The following is a 17,664-nucleotide window of genomic DNA, read 5'->3' as shown; positions in this document are numbered from 1 at the left end:
CACAAAACACACATCAAACTTACTTGCGGTAAAACAATTTCTCAATCAATCACTCCTTTTCACGGTACGATCTCTCGGTCTCTCTCTGCTTTCTGTCAATGTACAATGGAAAATAGGAAAAGAACTAATTCGTTTTCTACTTTTGTTTCGCTGTTTTCTTTGCTATTGTGGTTATCCGCTTTCGATTTCGCTGTTCAGGTTAGCTTCGAGGGTTTTCTGTTCTGTAATATTTGATAATTTCATTTCGTTGGGTTGATGGCGACTATTTCGGGTTTCGAATGTATTTGTTAATTTGGATAATTTGTGTTTTTTTAGTTTGATTGGAGACAGACAAGTTGCTAAAACAATTTGAAATTTTTTAAAATTTCATGAGCGTGTTTTTCTTAAATATTTGGTTCGTCTTGGTTAATTGGTAATTCTGTTTGTACTCATTAGAAGAAATAGTTATGCTTGCTTGTGCTCCCATTTTGTGTTTATTTACACCTTTGGTTGGTGGAATTGAGGATTTTTGATTTATTTTTTTGTTACTTTTGCGTTCTTTTATGTTTTACATGCAAGCATATATGGGGATATGCGGCTGCATAATTCTTGCATTTTGGTCCAGAAAATTTGTGCATTTCGGTTTACAAATTAACAGAAAATTTTTGCACGCCCCTAACTTATCTAAGTTAATAACAGACTAATGCTATTTCTCAATCCTGCCAGCGGAATCAATGAGAAGAATAACCAGCGTTACTCTACGCTCCTATAGCAGCAGCTTATCCCACCTCCTCACCTCCAATTTCATAAAACCTCTTTCTACAGCTGCTCCTACAGGTGAACCTCTCTATCACTTTGCTATTCTTCAAAAATTCTGTAGCATTCATCGTCGCTTTCTCGGCTATCTGTTAATGTTGCTTATTGTGTTTTTTATTGTTCTTTTGGCATTTGGACAGGTGATCCCAGTGGTGATAAGGGAAATCCTAATTCCTTTGAGTCCATTGATGAGTTTGAGTCGCGAATATTTAATAGCTCAGATAACAGTTCCTTTTACCGAAAGCTCGATAGAATTGAGAAAGCTCGTAAATTTCCTGGTTCTAGACTGACTGAAGGAAACAGTCGGCAGACTTTGGATGGCCTAGATGAGAGTTTTAACTCAGTATCTGATGGCATGGGTGGAAAGTTGAAGGAAGCGGCCACATATTTTGAGTTTGATCCTAACGAAATAGGCAGCTATAACTATGTTTTCAGATCAGATATGAATTTTCATCATGGATCAACTTATGACGTTAAGGTATGTAGTATAATAGCCGTGACACTGTACTTAGAATATTGCAGTTTGAATGTTATGAGTTTCTACAAGTATTTTCAAAGCATAAGCCTTTTTAACTATATGCTTTATTTCTTTCTGATTGAAGAGTTTTGATATAGAACATAAGCTACAGCCCAATCAGCTGCGGCTATGGCGTGAAAAAAAAGTCAGGCGGACATATGTTCAATTAATGGTTTAGGTATTAATTAAATTGTATGTTGTATGCACTATGCATTTTGTATTTTTACTGTTTATAGATGTTGTCCATAATTGCATTAAGTCATACAGTACATGTTTGAACTGACTGTTAAACCTGAGACATGCTGGCGATTATGAAAGTGATGATTTTTCAATTGATATCTCTTTTGAGGAAATTCCTTGGATCATAGAAGTAGTAGGATTTCTAGGTTAATCTTGTTCTGTCTTATAAATGTCATCAATAAGTGTGCTCTCTTTTCTCTGGCACTCTTTTGCTGGTGCCGTTTTGAACATTTTGTGCCTTTTTAATGCTCATGTTTGTCTTGTCTCAAGGTTGATTGCTTTTGCAGGATCTCGATCTTAAAAGGCCAGGAAATCGTAAACCTCCTAGAAGACAGGAATTTGAAGTAACAACGGAGGAAGTTCTCAGAAAAGCCGATTTCCGGGTGAGCTTTGCGTATAGTTTTTGTTTCATGTGCTACAAATAGGTTTAAACTGATGCTGCTATTTATGATTTGTTTAAAGCCTGTAACTGTAAATGCTGTTTATGGGTTGCTTATATTAGTACCTGGATTGGGTTTTGTATTCCCATTGATTATGAGTTAGCCATTGCTCTTATAGCTGTTGGCTCATCAGCTGGATTGGTAATTTGGTGGGAATAGAATACCATCTTACTTAATGTAATTGCAAAATTCAGGGAGCATACATCTTGCATGATACTACTTCAATGTTACAAAATGGTAAGATGTCCGTGCTTAGTGCCAAAGCCAATCAAATGATCCTCACCAGTCATCAGCCTGTCTACTAAAACTAGAAGACAAGATGAATCTCTAGAACTAGAAAAGCCAGATTAAACTAGATCAGCACATTCAATTAACTGTTTACAATCAATTGAAATTTGAAAAATAAATACATCTTTGAAAACATTGAGACAAAAGTTGCCTACTAAACTAAAAGCCTAAAACAATCCAGTTGGATTCATTCTCAGATTTGATGCTTGTAGTATGTGGCAGAGAGTTTATCAGACAATGATAGATAATGAATGGGGACAATAAAAAGCAAAGAATTTTTTTTTTTTTTCTGAGGAAGTGTTTCTGTAAGAGAACTTAAGGATGTGTATGTGTTTGTGTTTTCTGTTCTATATACCCAACATAAGAGAATGACTAATTCACTAATTCTTAAAAGAATCAAAGAGGATCTCTATTTTAAAAGCTTTTCTTTGGTCTGAAGTTCTGAATCTTCTGTCAACTGATTCTGTAAATGTTCTCCATATTCATATCTGTGGTTATAGCTTCATAATAAAAACTAAGACCTTAAGAGTATCTATTATAAAAAGATTTTTATTTTAAATCTTTTTCGAGGTAATGATGAGAGATAGTTTCCTCAACCTTATTTTTATTGTAGTAGGGATCATGGAGTTTGCAATTTTTTTTTTAGATGGTGCTTATGTCTCCCTCATTTAACTTTTTTTAGATGTGAAATATCAATTTGATATGTGTCCTTACCAATATAAACCCATGTAGAATAAGATATTTTAACTATTATTTAATTAATTCAACACCTATTATTATTTACCCCTTGTTTAGTATAGATAGATCTGCATTATAAAATATATTTCAAAATGATATAATTCTGTTATAAACCCCTTGCTTAGATGTCTGACTCCTGCTGCTTTTGTGATTCTCCTTTGGCTGCCTCTACCTAGAATAATGTCTTAGTTGAATGCTTTTACTTTTCATTTATCATTTTCCAAAAAACTAGTTCTAAACATAAAATCGACTTGTGACTATCCCAAATTGATCCTTGAAATTGTGGTGTGAATCTAAATTAAGTGGAAAGTTTTTTTTGTGCAGAATGTTAGATTCCTTGCAAAATTCATAACAGAGGCTGGAATTATTATTAAGAGGAGCCAGGTAATGTGCATTATGGAGTGCAAATTCAAATGTTGTAATTGATTCAATCTAGATGATAAGATTATCCATATCTCTCACAGTTTTATTGTTCATTTTGTAGACTGGCCTAAGTGCAAAGGCACAGAGGAAGCTTGCTAGGGAGATCAAAACAGCTCGTGCTTTTGGTCTAACGCCTTTCACAACAATGGGAACAAAGTCATTTGTTGTTGGAAAAGTATGGAAAATCTTGACGAGGACTTCGAATATGAGACCTACAATACAGTTGATGATGCGAATGGGAAAGATGATTTTGTTGGAGCTTAAGTAGATTTTGCTGTGATTGTGGGAGTAAACTCATGCTCCTCCACCCTTCTTTTCAGAACATTTAGGGAAGGATTGCTCTATCCAAAAGCCAAGATTGTATACCATTAGATGGTGAATTGGCAAGAAAATTTTGAGTCTTTGATTTTTGCATCATCCAATGTGAAGTGTTAGTTGCGCGGCCTAATAATAACTATAACACTGAAGATGCCTTTCTCATCATGATAAATTATGTTTGCTATTATAATTTATCTCCGTAAATTGAAGTTCAGAGCATATAACACAAAGGACAGGTTTAGAGTTCAAGAACTCTGTTTGGATCCATGGAATTTAATCCATGAAAACATTCATGGATTTATCCGTTTCCTTTCTTTGTGTATACGAATTCATGAATTTAGCTTTCTTGGGAATGTATTGTCAGATACTGAAAAATTACATTTTCTAGTCATTTTTCATGTGATTTCAACTGTCAAATTCTTTCTTCTCTCTAAATAATATTTGGTAAAATGCAATATGCTGGGAAAAAATAAAATGGTTTCTAAATTATAATCTAAAGTCAATACATGAGAATCTTTTATTTTCAAAAATTAACTATGAATTTTTGAACTTTTAATTTTATTAACACTTTAATCATTTGGTTCAAAATACTCTATTGATTGTCAACTGATTGAAATTTTGTTCATTAACTTGATTTTTAAATTATAATCAAACTAACTATGAAATTATTAAATTATGATATGTATCCATTTACATGTTGGTATTTTAGATAGAAAGATAGAAAGTGTTGGTAAGATTCATAATTTAAAGTTTTCATTAAGGACTGGAAGTGAGGTGAATACCTGCTATATTAAAATTACCTATATCTAAATCCGTTTAAAAATTCCGATACTTATATCGATTATAAACTCATTTAAATTTCTTTTGAATACCTAATACACACAGCCATTTAAAATTTTAACACACACATCCACACCCATCCAACTAATATCCAAACGCACCTTAAATGGGTTGGAGTACATAAGATACCCACAAAATCTATTTTACTTATTTATGCAATACTTCACTAAGTCTGTTATAGTTAATTTTCGCATAGTCCTAAAAGATAGATATGAAAAATAAACGATAGGACTATAAAATGAAAAGTATGAATGAAAGATAATTCTAAAATTCTAGTAGTTTGATACATTTTTTAAGTAATTAATTTTTTTTAGTATTTGATGATATTAGTGATTGGAGCTTTAGGTTTGAATTTTAATTTATTTTAATTTTAATAAAATACCCAATATATATATATATATATATATATATATATATATAAATTTTTACTTGAATTTTATTATATTTAATAAATATTAAACTATACAATGAGTTTTGGTGGGCAGAAGGTACCATAACTTTACATCCACCTCCAACACAAACTTAATAAAGATAATCAATTTGATACTCATATATTTAATCAATACCCAAACCTGCTTTAAAAAATTTTTTAGGTTGGGTACCCCCACGAAACCTCAACTTGCTTCCATAGCTAGCTTTCATGTACTATTTTGACTATAATTGTATTTTTTTCCTAAAATATATAATATAATTTTGCATACAAAAATTAATTTCGTTGGATCAAATATAACTAAAACAAGTAAACAGCTAGGACTAAGCATGTAGGTCAATCCGATAGACAAACACGAATTTAGGCACTCAAAAAAAAAAAAAAAAAAAAAAAAAAAAAAAAAAAAAAAACCAACGGACGAGGTTACTCGTCACAAGAGTTGATACAAATCCTTCCTGAACCGGACCGAACGTACTCGGTCTTCTGTGGGCTTTTTTGTTAGGCACAACACAAAGAACACCTGTATTTCCAACAAAAGTGGGTTTTAGAGTGAGAGCGAGTCACTGAAACAAAAGCATCAGGAGCAGAAACAAAAGACACAAAGTAGAAACAACTATAAACAGATCAATTTTACTTTCGATAATACAATTTCTCAATCAATCAAGCTCTTCTTTTCGCGGTACGATCTCCTCTCTCTTGCTGCTTTCGCTGTCAATGTACAATGAAAAAAAAAAAAAAAAAAAGAAAATAACTAATTTCGCTTTCTACTTTTGTTTCGGTTGTTCCTTTGCTATTGCGGTTATCCGCTTTCGATTTTGCTGCTCAGGTCAGCTTCTAGGGTTTTCTTTTCTGTAATATATTTGATAGTTTCTTTTCGTTGGGTTGATGGTAACTATTTAGGGTTTCGAATGATTTTGTTCTAAGTTTTGTAGAAAAATCGAATGATTTTGTTTCAGCTGAGTTGATTTTGTTTTTTTATTTAACTTGTATGTTGCTTATATAGCCATAATGTGCGTGTTTTTTCCTTAAAAAGTTTTTGAGTTCTTCTTGGTTATGTGTTGATTCCTTTTCTATTCGTTAGAAGAAACACCAATGCTTGCTTGTGCTCCCATTTTGTGTTTATTTACACCTTTGCTTTTGTTGGGTTCATTGCTTGTGCCATCATCAAGTGTGGAATGGAGGATTTTTGATTTATTTATTGTTTTTCTTTGCATTCCTTTCTGTTCTACAAGCAACCATATATGGGGATATGCAGCTGCATAATTCTTGCAATTCCTTTTTCCTTTCTAGGTTGTAATATCAAGGGAGCATTAAAATCAGGTTTGAATTCTGAGAACACTGCAAGCATAGTTGCCAAAGATGGCGAATTTGCAAATTACTGGTATTCTGGAAAAGGTACTGCCCAATTCAGTTGTTTAATTTTTGCACACGTGCATCTTGTTCTTCTATGTTTTATAATAGTATGTATTCTGGAAAAGTTACTGTCCAATTCAGTTTTTTAACTTATGCACGCATGTGTATGTATTAATTTGTATTCTACATCCTCTGTTGCTTCTATGTTTTATGATAGTATGTCATATCTACTGGAGGTTTAGCATTGTGCAAAGACAATTTTGCTCCTTTGTGATGAGATCCTTGCTCCTTTATACTATTTTGGCTGGTGGTGGCTGTTAATTATATGAAGCTTTTCTCTTTATTGTCATTCAATTGATTTTGTTCCCTTTATTTGCAGATGACGGGTAAGGATAAAGATTACAGATATATGGCAACATCTGACTTGCTGAATGAGTTAAACAAGGAGACATTTAAAGCTGATACTGATTTGGAGATAAAGCTGTCAAATATTGTTCTGCAGCAACTTGATGATGTGGCTGGTGATGTCTCTGGATTGGCTGTGAAGTGGTATTCCTTTCTTTGCAATTATTAGATTTTGAGGATGTGACTAATCGAACTGAATATTTTGAAATTTATGATATTATTTTCTCAACTGGCTTTATGTAATTTCAAAATCTTTTCTTTTGATAAATGTTGAAGCCAATGAATGTCTCTTTGGATTCTGTTCCCACCAATATCATGATTTATCTTTACAGTACTTTTCCCTTGTCTGGGCTGTGGTATTGCAGTCTTGCCCCATTGGTGAAGAAGGTTAGTGAGCCATGAGTTGTAGAGATGACTAATAGGCTTTGTGATAAATTGCTCAATGGCAAAGATCAACATCGTGACATTGCAAGCATAGCTTTGAAGACAATTGTGTCTGAAGTTACAACACAATCTCTTGCTCAATCCATTCTTATTTGTCTATCTCCACAGTTGATAAAAGGAATAACTAGTCCAGTGAGTTTCTAATGGAAATGTTCTACTGATTCATCATTTTGAGGCCTCATGCATAATTTTTTCCTGATTCTTTTCTGCCTCAGGGAATGAGCACAGAGATAAAATGCGAATCTCTTGATATTCTATGTGATGTGCTCCATAAATTTGGAAATTTGATGGCAACCGACCATGAGTTGCTTTTAAATGCACTTTTGTCCCAGTTGAACTCCAATCAAGCCAGTGTCAGAAAGAAGACCGTTTCTTGTATTGGTATGATCAAGATAATTTGTTTTAATTTTCCAAAGATGTGTTTTTTGAAGGCATTTAACCAATAGTGTCAGTTCATAGTTTCTATGCTTGTTTCCCCTTTTTGTGTTAAACAAAAAGATCTAGTGCCAGTTTGGTTAAACTATTAATCTTTATTGATCAGTGTTTAAGCCTGCAACTGCTGGAGCAAGGCATTTGGTAAACGAAAAAACAGGAGCTAGTGATTGCATTTTTAACTGCAAGTTTGACATTTATAACAAGAATTTATAACAAGAAACTAGCTTTTGGATTGAAATCTCAAGATTCAATCTCTTGGATTGAAAGCTAAAGATTCTAGCTTGCGGATTCAGAATCTAGCTCTTTATAAAAAAATACCATTCAACTAGCAAAAGTTTACTGAAATACTTGCTAACAGTCTTAAAATAACATCAGTTGCATATATGAATTCTTGTGTACAAATAAAAAATAACTCAAGTTACATATGTGTATATGTGTGTGTGTATATGTACTTATAGCTATATACATAAAGAAAAACTGTATCTATTTATATGTGCTAAATACAGAATACTGTTGAAATATTAGATATAGCTGATTGAAAGTGAGCCAACCTTCCAAATGGTTAGAAAGTTTTGTTCCAAAAGTTTAGGGAACCTTTATGTGGTCTGCAGTCAACTGTGGCAGTTAGAGGTTCTAATTTATTGCAAAGTGTGAGTAGGACTGGTATGAGTTTGCATTAGCTGCTAGGGTGCCATTATGAGGACTAGACATGTTATTCACAAGTTGGTGATTTATCCTGCACTTTTAGTTCTCAATTTGGACAATTCTCTCAATGCATGAACAAAGAGAGCAGATAGGTTTTTGGAATGGATTATGTTCTTCATTTTATGAGATTTGCAATTAAGTATGACATGGTGGTTTGGATGTCTGTTTTGGGCTGCAACTTTAAATGAGAGATTCAATTTTCTGTCAACAAGAAAGGAAATTTGGCATGCCAAATATTTTCTCTTTTTTCAGTATCTCTTGCTTCAAGCTTGTCAGATGATTTATTGGCGAAGGCAACAATTGAAGTCGTTCAGAGCTTAAGAAGTAAGGGTGTAAAGCCTGAAATGACCTGTACAAACATTCAAATGATTGGTGCTTTAAGGTAAGCTACACTGCAATTGTTAGTTTATACTTTATTCCCTTTTCACTGTCCTGTGGGTATGTTTTGAAGAAAGTACACGATCTTCATGAAAAGTTAAATTTTGCATTATTTTGTGTGATCACTGGAGCTAGAACTTAAAAGAGGTTGGATATGATATCCAACATGCCAGTATCTATGCATGTGCTTGTGGTGTAATCTTGGGATTTTCAGTGCTGCAAAAAGTGAAACTTAGAGCTTTATGCTTTAGATTTCAATAATCATATTAATTGTCCAGTCATCCTTCAACGTATAAACCAAAGTATGGTTGTGCTCACAAATGTTGCTTTATGGTTTTTTAGCTGTGCTGTCGGTTACCGATTTGGACCTCATCTTGGAGACACTGTGCCAGTTCTGATTAATTACTGCACAAGTGCCTCGGAGAATGATGAGGAGCTTCGTGAATATAGCTTGCAGGTGCTGTATATCTGCCCACTCATTTTTTTTTCCCTTGATTTATTTTCATAAAATGCCTTATTAGCTTGTTAAATCATAACTGTGCTCTCAACTATTAAATTTTAACTGTAGGCACTGGAAAGTTTTCTTCTCAGGTGCCCCAGGGACATTTCTTCTTATTGTGATGAAATTCTTCATCTTACTCTAGAATACCTACGTTATGATCCAAACTTCACTGATAACATGGAAGAGGATACTGATGATAAGAGTCATGAAGAAGAGGAGGATGAGTATGTTTTCTGCAAAGTATGTGAGTTGATGAATAATGCATGTCCTTGATGAACTTGTTACTTAGTTCTGGTCCTTCTTTGTTTTTGCGGTGAGAGTGCAAATGAATATACTGATGATGAGGATGTCAGCTGGAAAGTTCGAAGAGCAGCTGCCAAATGCTTAGCAGCATTAATCGTTTCTCGTCCTGAGCTGCTCTCAAAGCTTTATGAGGAGGTATATATGCATTATCTTGTCAATCAATTTCTTGATATCATCCTACGTGGTGGCTTAGCTGGACTTTTGATTGATTCATTGCTTTGAAACTGAATATAAGCTTCAAAATGGGTGTCTTAAAAGATTTACCTCTTTTGACATATGATATATTCATGAGATTATGTCCTGATTTGTCTGATAAATGGGTTTCCTTTACAATTTCAAGATCTGGGATTAATATCATTGAACATTCAATTATCTTTTTATACAGGCCTGTCCTAAACTGATTGATAGGTTTAAAGAAAGGGAGGAAAATGTCAAGGTGGGCTGGGATCAATCAATTGTTGGTGTTTAGTTACTTTTACTCTGGCTAGTAATCTGATTATGTTTTGATACAGATGGATGTGTTCAATACATTCATTGAGCTACTACGTCAAACTGGAAATGTTACAAAAGGGCAGATTGATATAAATGAATCGAGGCATGTATCTGATGTGTTTCAAATTTCTCTACATCTCTCTTTTTGACTTGAAATTACATTACATTGAGTTTGAATGTCACATGGTGCCCTTTTGAGGCATTTCTTGTTGCTGTTATTTGCTTTTCATTTGTTCTATATTTATCTATCTAGTTTATTCTATGATTTCAAAACCATCCTGAATATTATTAGAACTTCTAATACATAAAGGTGAATTTCAAATTGACTTTGATGGTTTATAGAGAAGCCACTGGGAGGAAAGCGTGGAACCATATTTTATGCTTGAATTTAGATATTTAATAAATGGAATTATTTCATTTGCAATTTATTTCTTGTTTTAAGAGTTGTCTTTTGTTGAATTACTTATATGCTGCTGTTGTAGAGCCAAAGGTGGTTATTGAAGCAGGAAGTGCCAAAGATTGTTAAATCTATAAATAGGCAGCTTCGCGAGAAATCTATCAAGAGAAAGGTAGGGATTGGCCAAATCAGTCATGTATTTAGTGTGTTCATTAGCTTATAATGTTTCACAACTATAGTTGACAGCATCTCATTTGCCTGCAGGTTGGTGCATTTTCTGTTCTGAAAGAACTTGTGGTCGTCTTGCCAGACTGCCTAGCAGATCGCATTGGATCACTCATTCCAGGAATAGAGAAGGCATAAATGTAAGTAAATTGCTTAGAGGTGATTATCTATCATGGTCGCTTAATTTCTTACCCGTAGTTAAAGTTATTGTTTTTTGCTTTTTTTGATTCTTCATGTCACCATATCTAGTACAAATCTTCAACCTCGAATTTGAAGATAGAAGCTCTTATATTTACAAGATTGGTATTGGCATCACATTCTCCTCCTGTGTTCCATCCTCAAATAAAGGTAACAGCAATGATTCTTCCTGTATATCTTCATTGTACTTTTTATCAAAACTAGTATATATATATATTATATATGTATATCTAAAAATCCTTGTCTTGTTACTGGTGAGTAGGGTTGAACTTAGTTTTATGTGAATTGTCTCCTTTAAATCTATAGGCTTAGTTATTGCATCTCCTTTAATTGAAATTGACCTAAGTGTTTACATTTTAAATTGCTTAAAAGTTCACCATGTTCATTAAATAAAGGATAAAAATGCTGAACTTTTAAGCAATTTAAAATGTAAACACTTAGGTCAATTTCAATTATATAAAACCACTTTTCTTACACGATTAATGTTAAGGGAAGATTCTAATCAAGCTTTTTGGAAAGAAAAATTCTTAGCTGGTTTACCTTACTTCTTAGGCGAAAAAGTTAGGAATTATATTAAACACCAATATGGTAATCCAATTCCCTACAATAAATTAACTTATGGTCAATTAATAAGTATAATTCAAAAAGAAGGATTACAGATTTGTCAAGATTTAAAACTTCAAAAGACTTTAAAATCTGAATTAAAAAAGACTAAACAAGAATTAGGAAGTTTTTGTCAACAATTCAATTATAGTATAACCCCTACTCAGCAATGTAGTGGTCAATGTTCTAAACCATCAAGTTCTAGGAAACACTATAAAAAACATTATAGATCTAAGCCTAGTAAAGAAGACTATTATCGTAAAGATAAAACTAAACATTATAAGAAATCTAAAAATAAAAGACCATATAAAAAGTCTGAAAAAATTTCATACAAGGATTTAACTTGTTATAAATGTGGTAAGGAAAGGACACACATCAAAATTTTGTAAATTCAATAAGAAATTGCATGAATTAAAATTAGAAGATGATGTTATAAATAAATTCATGAATTGTATCTTACTTCTGATACATCAGATTCTGAGATACAAGAAAGTGAAAATCAAATTGATGAACTTGGTTCAACAACTAGTTCTTCCGAAAAATCAATAAATATGTTAACTAAAGATCAGAATACACTCTTAGAAGTAGTAAAAACTCTCACAGATAATGATCTTAAAAGTCAACTTCTTAAAAAATTAATTCAAAGTTTTGAAGAAGATAAAGAAGTTAAAATTAACATACCTAAAATTCAGACTAATACTTATGATTTAACTACTATATTAAATAAAAATAAAAAATTGGAGACAAAACTAACATTAGAAGATTTGCATAAAGAAATTAAAGTATTAAAAAATGAAGTCAAAGACTTAAAACATCAGGCACAAGTACATAATGAAAAAATAAAACAATTAGAAACCCAGTTGGTATCTAGTTCCTCTTCTGATGAACCAGATGATAAAATCACAGATGGAATAAATGAGATAAATGAAGATGAAGAAATAAATCCACATTTTCTTTTTCTTTTACAAGAATAACATCTAGAAAATATTTAGTAAAATTAACTTTACAAATTTCACATGATTTTATAGTAAATGGTATAGCTTTATTCGACACAGGAGCAGATTTAAACTGTATAAAATCTGATTTAATACCACATAGATTTTGGTCAGAAACCCATGAAAACCTAACTACAGCTAATAAGTCTAAATTAGAAATTCTTGGTAAAATTGAAGCAGATATTGTAAATAATGAGTTAGAAATTAAAACAATATTCTTACTTTCACCACAGATAAATTATATGGTAATCTTAGGAACACCATTTATAAACCTCATTACACCATATTCTGTAAAAGAAGATTGTATTAAATTTAAAGTAAAGGAATAAAGCTAGGTTAGAATTTACTGAAAAACCTAGGAGAAAAAATTTAAATTTATTAAAAGCTCATTCTATTAAAACTTTGGAAATTAATTCTTTAATAAAATCTAAAGAAGAAGAATTAAATAATTTGAGAAATCATACATACCTCCAAAGGATTAAAAATCAACTCGAAGATAAAGATATTCAAACTAGAATTAGTAAATTAAGAGCATTTATGGAACAAAAACTATGTGCAGATCATCCCAATGCATTTTGGAAACGTAAACAACACATGGTAGATTTACCTTATGAAAGGACTTTGATGAAAAGTCTATTACAACTAAAGCTCGGCCTATTCAAATGAGCCCTGAACTCATAGACCATTGTCGAAAAGAAATTCAGGATTTAGAAAGTAAAAAATTAATTAGCAAATCCAGAAGTCCTTGGTCTTGTGCAGCTTTTTATGTCAATAAAAATGCTGAAATAGAAAGAGGAGTACCTAGATTAGTAATTAATTATAAGCCATTAAACACAGCTTTAAAATGGATAAGGTATCCATTACCTAATAAAAAAGATCTATTAAAACAATTGTATAATGCAAACATTTTCAGTAAATTTGATATGAAATCTGGTTATTGGCAGATCCAGATTCATCCTAATGACAGATATAAAACAGCATTCACAGTTCCTTTCGGACAATACGAATGGAATGTAATGCCTTTTGGATTAAAAAATGCTCCTTCTGAGTTCCAGAGGATCATGAATGATATATTTAATCCCCATAGTAAATTCTGCATAGTGTATATTGATGATGTTCTAGTTTTTAGTAGAACATTAGAAGAACATTTTAGACACTTAAACAAGTTTTGCACGGTAATTGAAATGAATGGATTAGCATTAAGTAAAACTAAAATGGACTTATTTAAAACTAAAGTTAGGTTTTTAGGCCACTATATAGAACAGGGTATTATCCAGCCCATAGAACGAGCTATGGTTTTTGGGACCAAGTTCCCTGATGAATTAACCAATAAAACCCAACTTCAACGTTTTCTTGGATGTTTAAACTATGTTATAGATTTTTATCCAAACCTCAATTGCATGATAAAACCATTACATGATAGGCTTAAGAAAAATGCTGGCCCATGGACAGCCCAGCATACACAGTTAGTAAAAAAGATAAAGGCCTTAGTAACAGATATTCCATATCTTTATATCCCTGATCCAACAGCTTTTAAAATTGTTGAAACAGATGCTTCAGATGTTGGATATGGCGGTATTTTAAAACAAGTAATTAATATAAAGAACGTATTATTCAGTATACGTCTGGTCATTGGAACCCAACTCAAATGAACTATTCTACTATTAAAAAGGAGATTTTAAGTATAGTAATTTGCATAAACAAATTTCAATCTGATTTATTAAATAAAAAATTTTTACTTCGTATTGATTGTAAATCTGCAAAAGATGTTTTACAAAAAGATGTCAAAAATCTGGCTTCTAAACAAATTTTTGCTAGATGGCAAGCTTTACTTAGTATATTTGAATTTGATATTGAATTTATTCAAGGAGATAAAAACAACAATCCAGACTTTCTGACTCGAGAATTCTTACAGAACGATGGGCAGGAAAAAGGATAAGGGCAAAGCCCCTAAAGAAGAACCTGCATCACCTACTAAAGCTCTTTCTGAGCATTCAGAAGATTTACCTAAAACCCTAGACACTAAAATTTCTCCAGATCTTAAAAAATGGATTGAACAGTTAAGTCAATCCCCTGAAGTGTTTAAGGCGTTACAAAGTATAGCGTCCTCTTCCACAGAGGCGCCAGGTATGTCTTCTACACCTAAAGCGATCGTACCCGTTCATGGTACGGCTAGTCTGTCTCAAACGGTAGACAGTAAAGACTTATCAAATCCGTTGATGGCTGTGGGTTTGCCAAAAATCCAGTATACTCCAAGTATACATAAATGGTTTGTTAAAAATCATTTTGATTATGAAATTGAGATTGAGGATGGATATAACAATATTAATTCTTGGTCTGTTTTAAAACAATATTATCCTGAGGATTGGTATTTTCCTCCAACAGATCTCTCAAAACCTCAGGAATATTATCACAATATTCTTTTGGATACAGGCTCCGTAAAAATTAAACATAATTATGATTCAAAAAATAATCGATTATTTTGTATTCTTCACTTAAAATCCACAGAATTCTTCATCCCAAGGATTGGCCTAAACCCTCTCTTTATACACCTGTACAATTTAAAGTTTTATATAAACATGTCCACAGTACTGTTTATAATTATTTTGATTACCGTGATGCATGGGAAAGAGTTTTTGCTATTCAAAATCCCACTGCTACGCATTCATGGTTAATCTATTTTGATACTTCATTCCGTACCGACTGTAGAGTGCCTAACTGGTTTAAAAGATGGTGGCAAACAAGGGGTATTTCCAATGAAATTCTCCCTCCTCCAATTCAGGCCTTATATCAGTATTTTAAAGCCCATTATAAACCTAGTCCTGCGGAAGCCCATATTCCTTCCCTTATGTATTATTGTATGGCCTTCTTCACGCCCTGGGTATATCAATGGTATTTGGACACTCAGTATGCCGTAGGAACATATCAGATTCCTATATTGGTAAAACGGCACAAGATTAAATGGTGGGGATCATTCAAAAACTCTACCACGGAACTTAAAATTGATCTTTGGATACGTGATAAATTAAAACAGGTCTCTCCATTAACCTATGCAACCACTCTTGCATTAAAGGATCAACCGACTTTCGGAATCCAAAAAGCACAGTGCCAAGCAAGGTTAGCTGCTGCTAAAATCCGGATGAGTATAAAAGAATCTGTCAGAAATGCTTTCAGCATCTTTCAACAGATTCTGATTCTCCAGTAAAACCCTCATCAAGTAAAAAGCCTGCAGACTGTTCCAGTAAAATATCTAAATCAAGCAACAGAGGTGGGCTGACATGGCTTCCTCTTCTTCATCAACATCATTCCCACTGTCCCCAACGAAGATAGGATGATGAGACTTTTGAATCCATTATAGTCAAAGTAAGCTGATACGGCAAAAGAAAAATTAAAGCAAAAAAGCAAAGTAAAGAAAAAGAAAAGAAAAAGAAGGACCCATCGTCCTCATCTGAGTAAAAGGCAGGTGAAACCTCATTTCACCATCACTTTCTCTCCAGGTAAAACAAAACATGTGACGCTACAGTAAAATCAGTGGAAGACAATTCACTGTTCATCCACAGTAAAGGTCAACACTATTCAAGATTCGATGGCAGACCAAGAACTGTTCATCTACAGTAAAAGAAGCATAGTAAGATTCTTTTCTATGTTATTTAAAGGGAGCCTTTCCTCTTGTGAAGGCATAAGCTTGAATAACCAAATATTCTAAACTCTCTCATCCTCTCCCCTAAGAGTTCTTTGTAAGCATTCAACGTTCGAAGTCTGGATTGTAAACTTTAAACTGTAAGTTTAAATTTGAATTTCATATTTAAATAAGTTATTTATTTAAATTATAAACTGCTACTACTAAGCCTGTTAAAGGCTTCCTTCTCTCTCCCTCCACATTCTGACTTAGTTCTGGGGATCCCAGGCTAAGGTTGCAGGAACCCTCAACCTTAATTAAAATCAAATAATTAAAATTGATTGAGTTAATTGATAAATATTAGTTTGTAAATTTATAAGTATGCTCTGTGGTTGCACCTTCGTGTGATCTTCCACATCAGAAATATTGTTCTTGTTGTTCATAAACATATACTGTCATTCACTGTTTAAATTAAAACGGATACTGTTCATCTTTAAACAGATACTGTTTAAATTAAATTCTTTGGTATATCGCTGGAAACACATAACCTCCTGGTGTTTATCATTGCACTTGATAAACAAGGGAAACTTTGTGCTACAACGCTAAGTACCATATGAATTATATTCATGTTTTTGTAAATTTAAGAGAAAATAATATTTGATTACAATATATATTAATTTAAATATTTTGAAATATTAATTAATTTAAATAATAGATCTATTTTAGTTGATATGTTTGATATAAATTTGGATAATATAAATCATTTCTTGTTTGAAATATAATAAATACTTAAATCGGTCGATCTTGGTTATTTATGGTATCAGAGCCTGTATCCAAAAGAATATTGTGATAATATTCCTGAGGTTTGAGAGATCTGTTGGAGGAAAATACCAATCCTCAGGATAATATTGTTTTAAAATAACCAAGGCTCTGATACCATAAATAACCAAGATCGACCGATTTAAGTTTATTATATTTCAAACAAGAAATGATTTATATTATCCAAATTTATATCAAACATATCAACTAAAATAGATCTATTATTTAAATTAATAATATTTCAAAAATATTTAAATTAATATTATATATTGTAATCAAAATATTATTTTCTCTTAAATTTACAAAAACATGAATATAATTCATATGGTACTTAGCGTTGTAGCACAAAGTTTCCCTTGTTATCAAGTGCAATGATAAACACCAGGAGGTTATGTGTTTCCAGCTGATATACCAAAGAATTTTAATTTAAACAGTATGTTTAAAGATGAACAGTATCCGTTTTAATTAAACAGTGAATGAACAGTTATGTTTATGAACAACAAGAACAATATTTCTGATGTGGAAGATCACACGAAGGTGCAACCACAGAGCATACTTAAATACAAACTAATATTTATCAATTAACTCAATCAATTTTAATTATTGATTTTAATTAAGGTTGAGGGTTCCTGCAACCTTAGCCTGGGATCCCCAGAACTAAGTCAGATGTGGAGGGAGAAGAGAAGGAAGCCTTTAACAGGGCTTAGTAGTAGCAGTTTATAAATTTAAATAAATAACTTTATTTAAATATGAAATTCAAAT

General features: G+C 32.3%; 2 protein-coding genes and 1 long non-coding RNA gene across 3 annotated transcripts; all 3 read left to right on the top strand.

The window, feature by feature from the left end:
* The first annotated feature begins 39 nt into the window (after nucleotides 1-39).
* LOC149492008 (uncharacterized) lies at nucleotides 40-3,863 on the top strand. Its single transcript, XM_089716928.1, has 5 exons — nucleotides 40-64; nucleotides 706-816; nucleotides 936-1,273; nucleotides 1,840-1,935; nucleotides 3,343-3,863. Exons 2-5 carry the CDS (start codon nucleotides 714-716, stop codon nucleotides 3,442-3,444), a joined length of 639 nt encoding a protein of 212 aa, XP_089573054.1. The 5' UTR covers nucleotides 40-64; nucleotides 706-713; the 3' UTR covers nucleotides 3,445-3,863.
* Nucleotides 3,864-5,565: 1,702 nt separating this feature from the next.
* On the top strand, nucleotides 5,566-10,806 carry LOC149492007 (cullin-associated NEDD8-dissociated protein 1-like). The gene is made up of 13 exons (XM_089716929.1): nucleotides 5,566-5,708; nucleotides 6,320-6,424; nucleotides 6,762-6,931; nucleotides 7,153-7,363; nucleotides 7,447-7,612; nucleotides 8,624-8,753; nucleotides 9,092-9,206; nucleotides 9,318-9,475; nucleotides 9,605-9,689; nucleotides 9,940-9,990; nucleotides 10,067-10,149; nucleotides 10,537-10,615; nucleotides 10,708-10,806. The coding sequence occupies exons 4-13, from the start codon at nucleotides 7,199-7,201 to the stop codon at nucleotides 10,804-10,806; spliced, it is 1,131 nt and encodes a 376-aa protein (XP_089573055.1). The 5' UTR covers nucleotides 5,566-5,708; nucleotides 6,320-6,424; nucleotides 6,762-6,931; nucleotides 7,153-7,198.
* A 17-nt stretch (nucleotides 10,807-10,823) lies between these two features.
* On the top strand, nucleotides 10,824-14,793 carry LOC149492006 (uncharacterized). The gene is made up of 2 exons (XR_016319183.1): nucleotides 10,824-11,016; nucleotides 14,380-14,793. It is a non-coding gene; the product is annotated as an uncharacterized LOC149492006 (long non-coding RNA).
* The last annotated feature ends 2,871 nt before the right edge of the window (nucleotides 14,794-17,664 follow it).

This window comes from Jatropha curcas, unplaced genomic scaffold, assembly GCF_041381405.1.
Source record: "Jatropha curcas cultivar XTBG-Jc1 unplaced genomic scaffold, XTBG_Jcur_1.0 HiC_scaffold_170_pilon, whole genome shotgun sequence".
In the NCBI taxonomy this organism is placed as follows: Eukaryota; Viridiplantae; Streptophyta; class Magnoliopsida; order Malpighiales; family Euphorbiaceae; genus Jatropha; species Jatropha curcas.
This window is presented reverse-complemented; position numbering and strand designations above follow the sequence as displayed.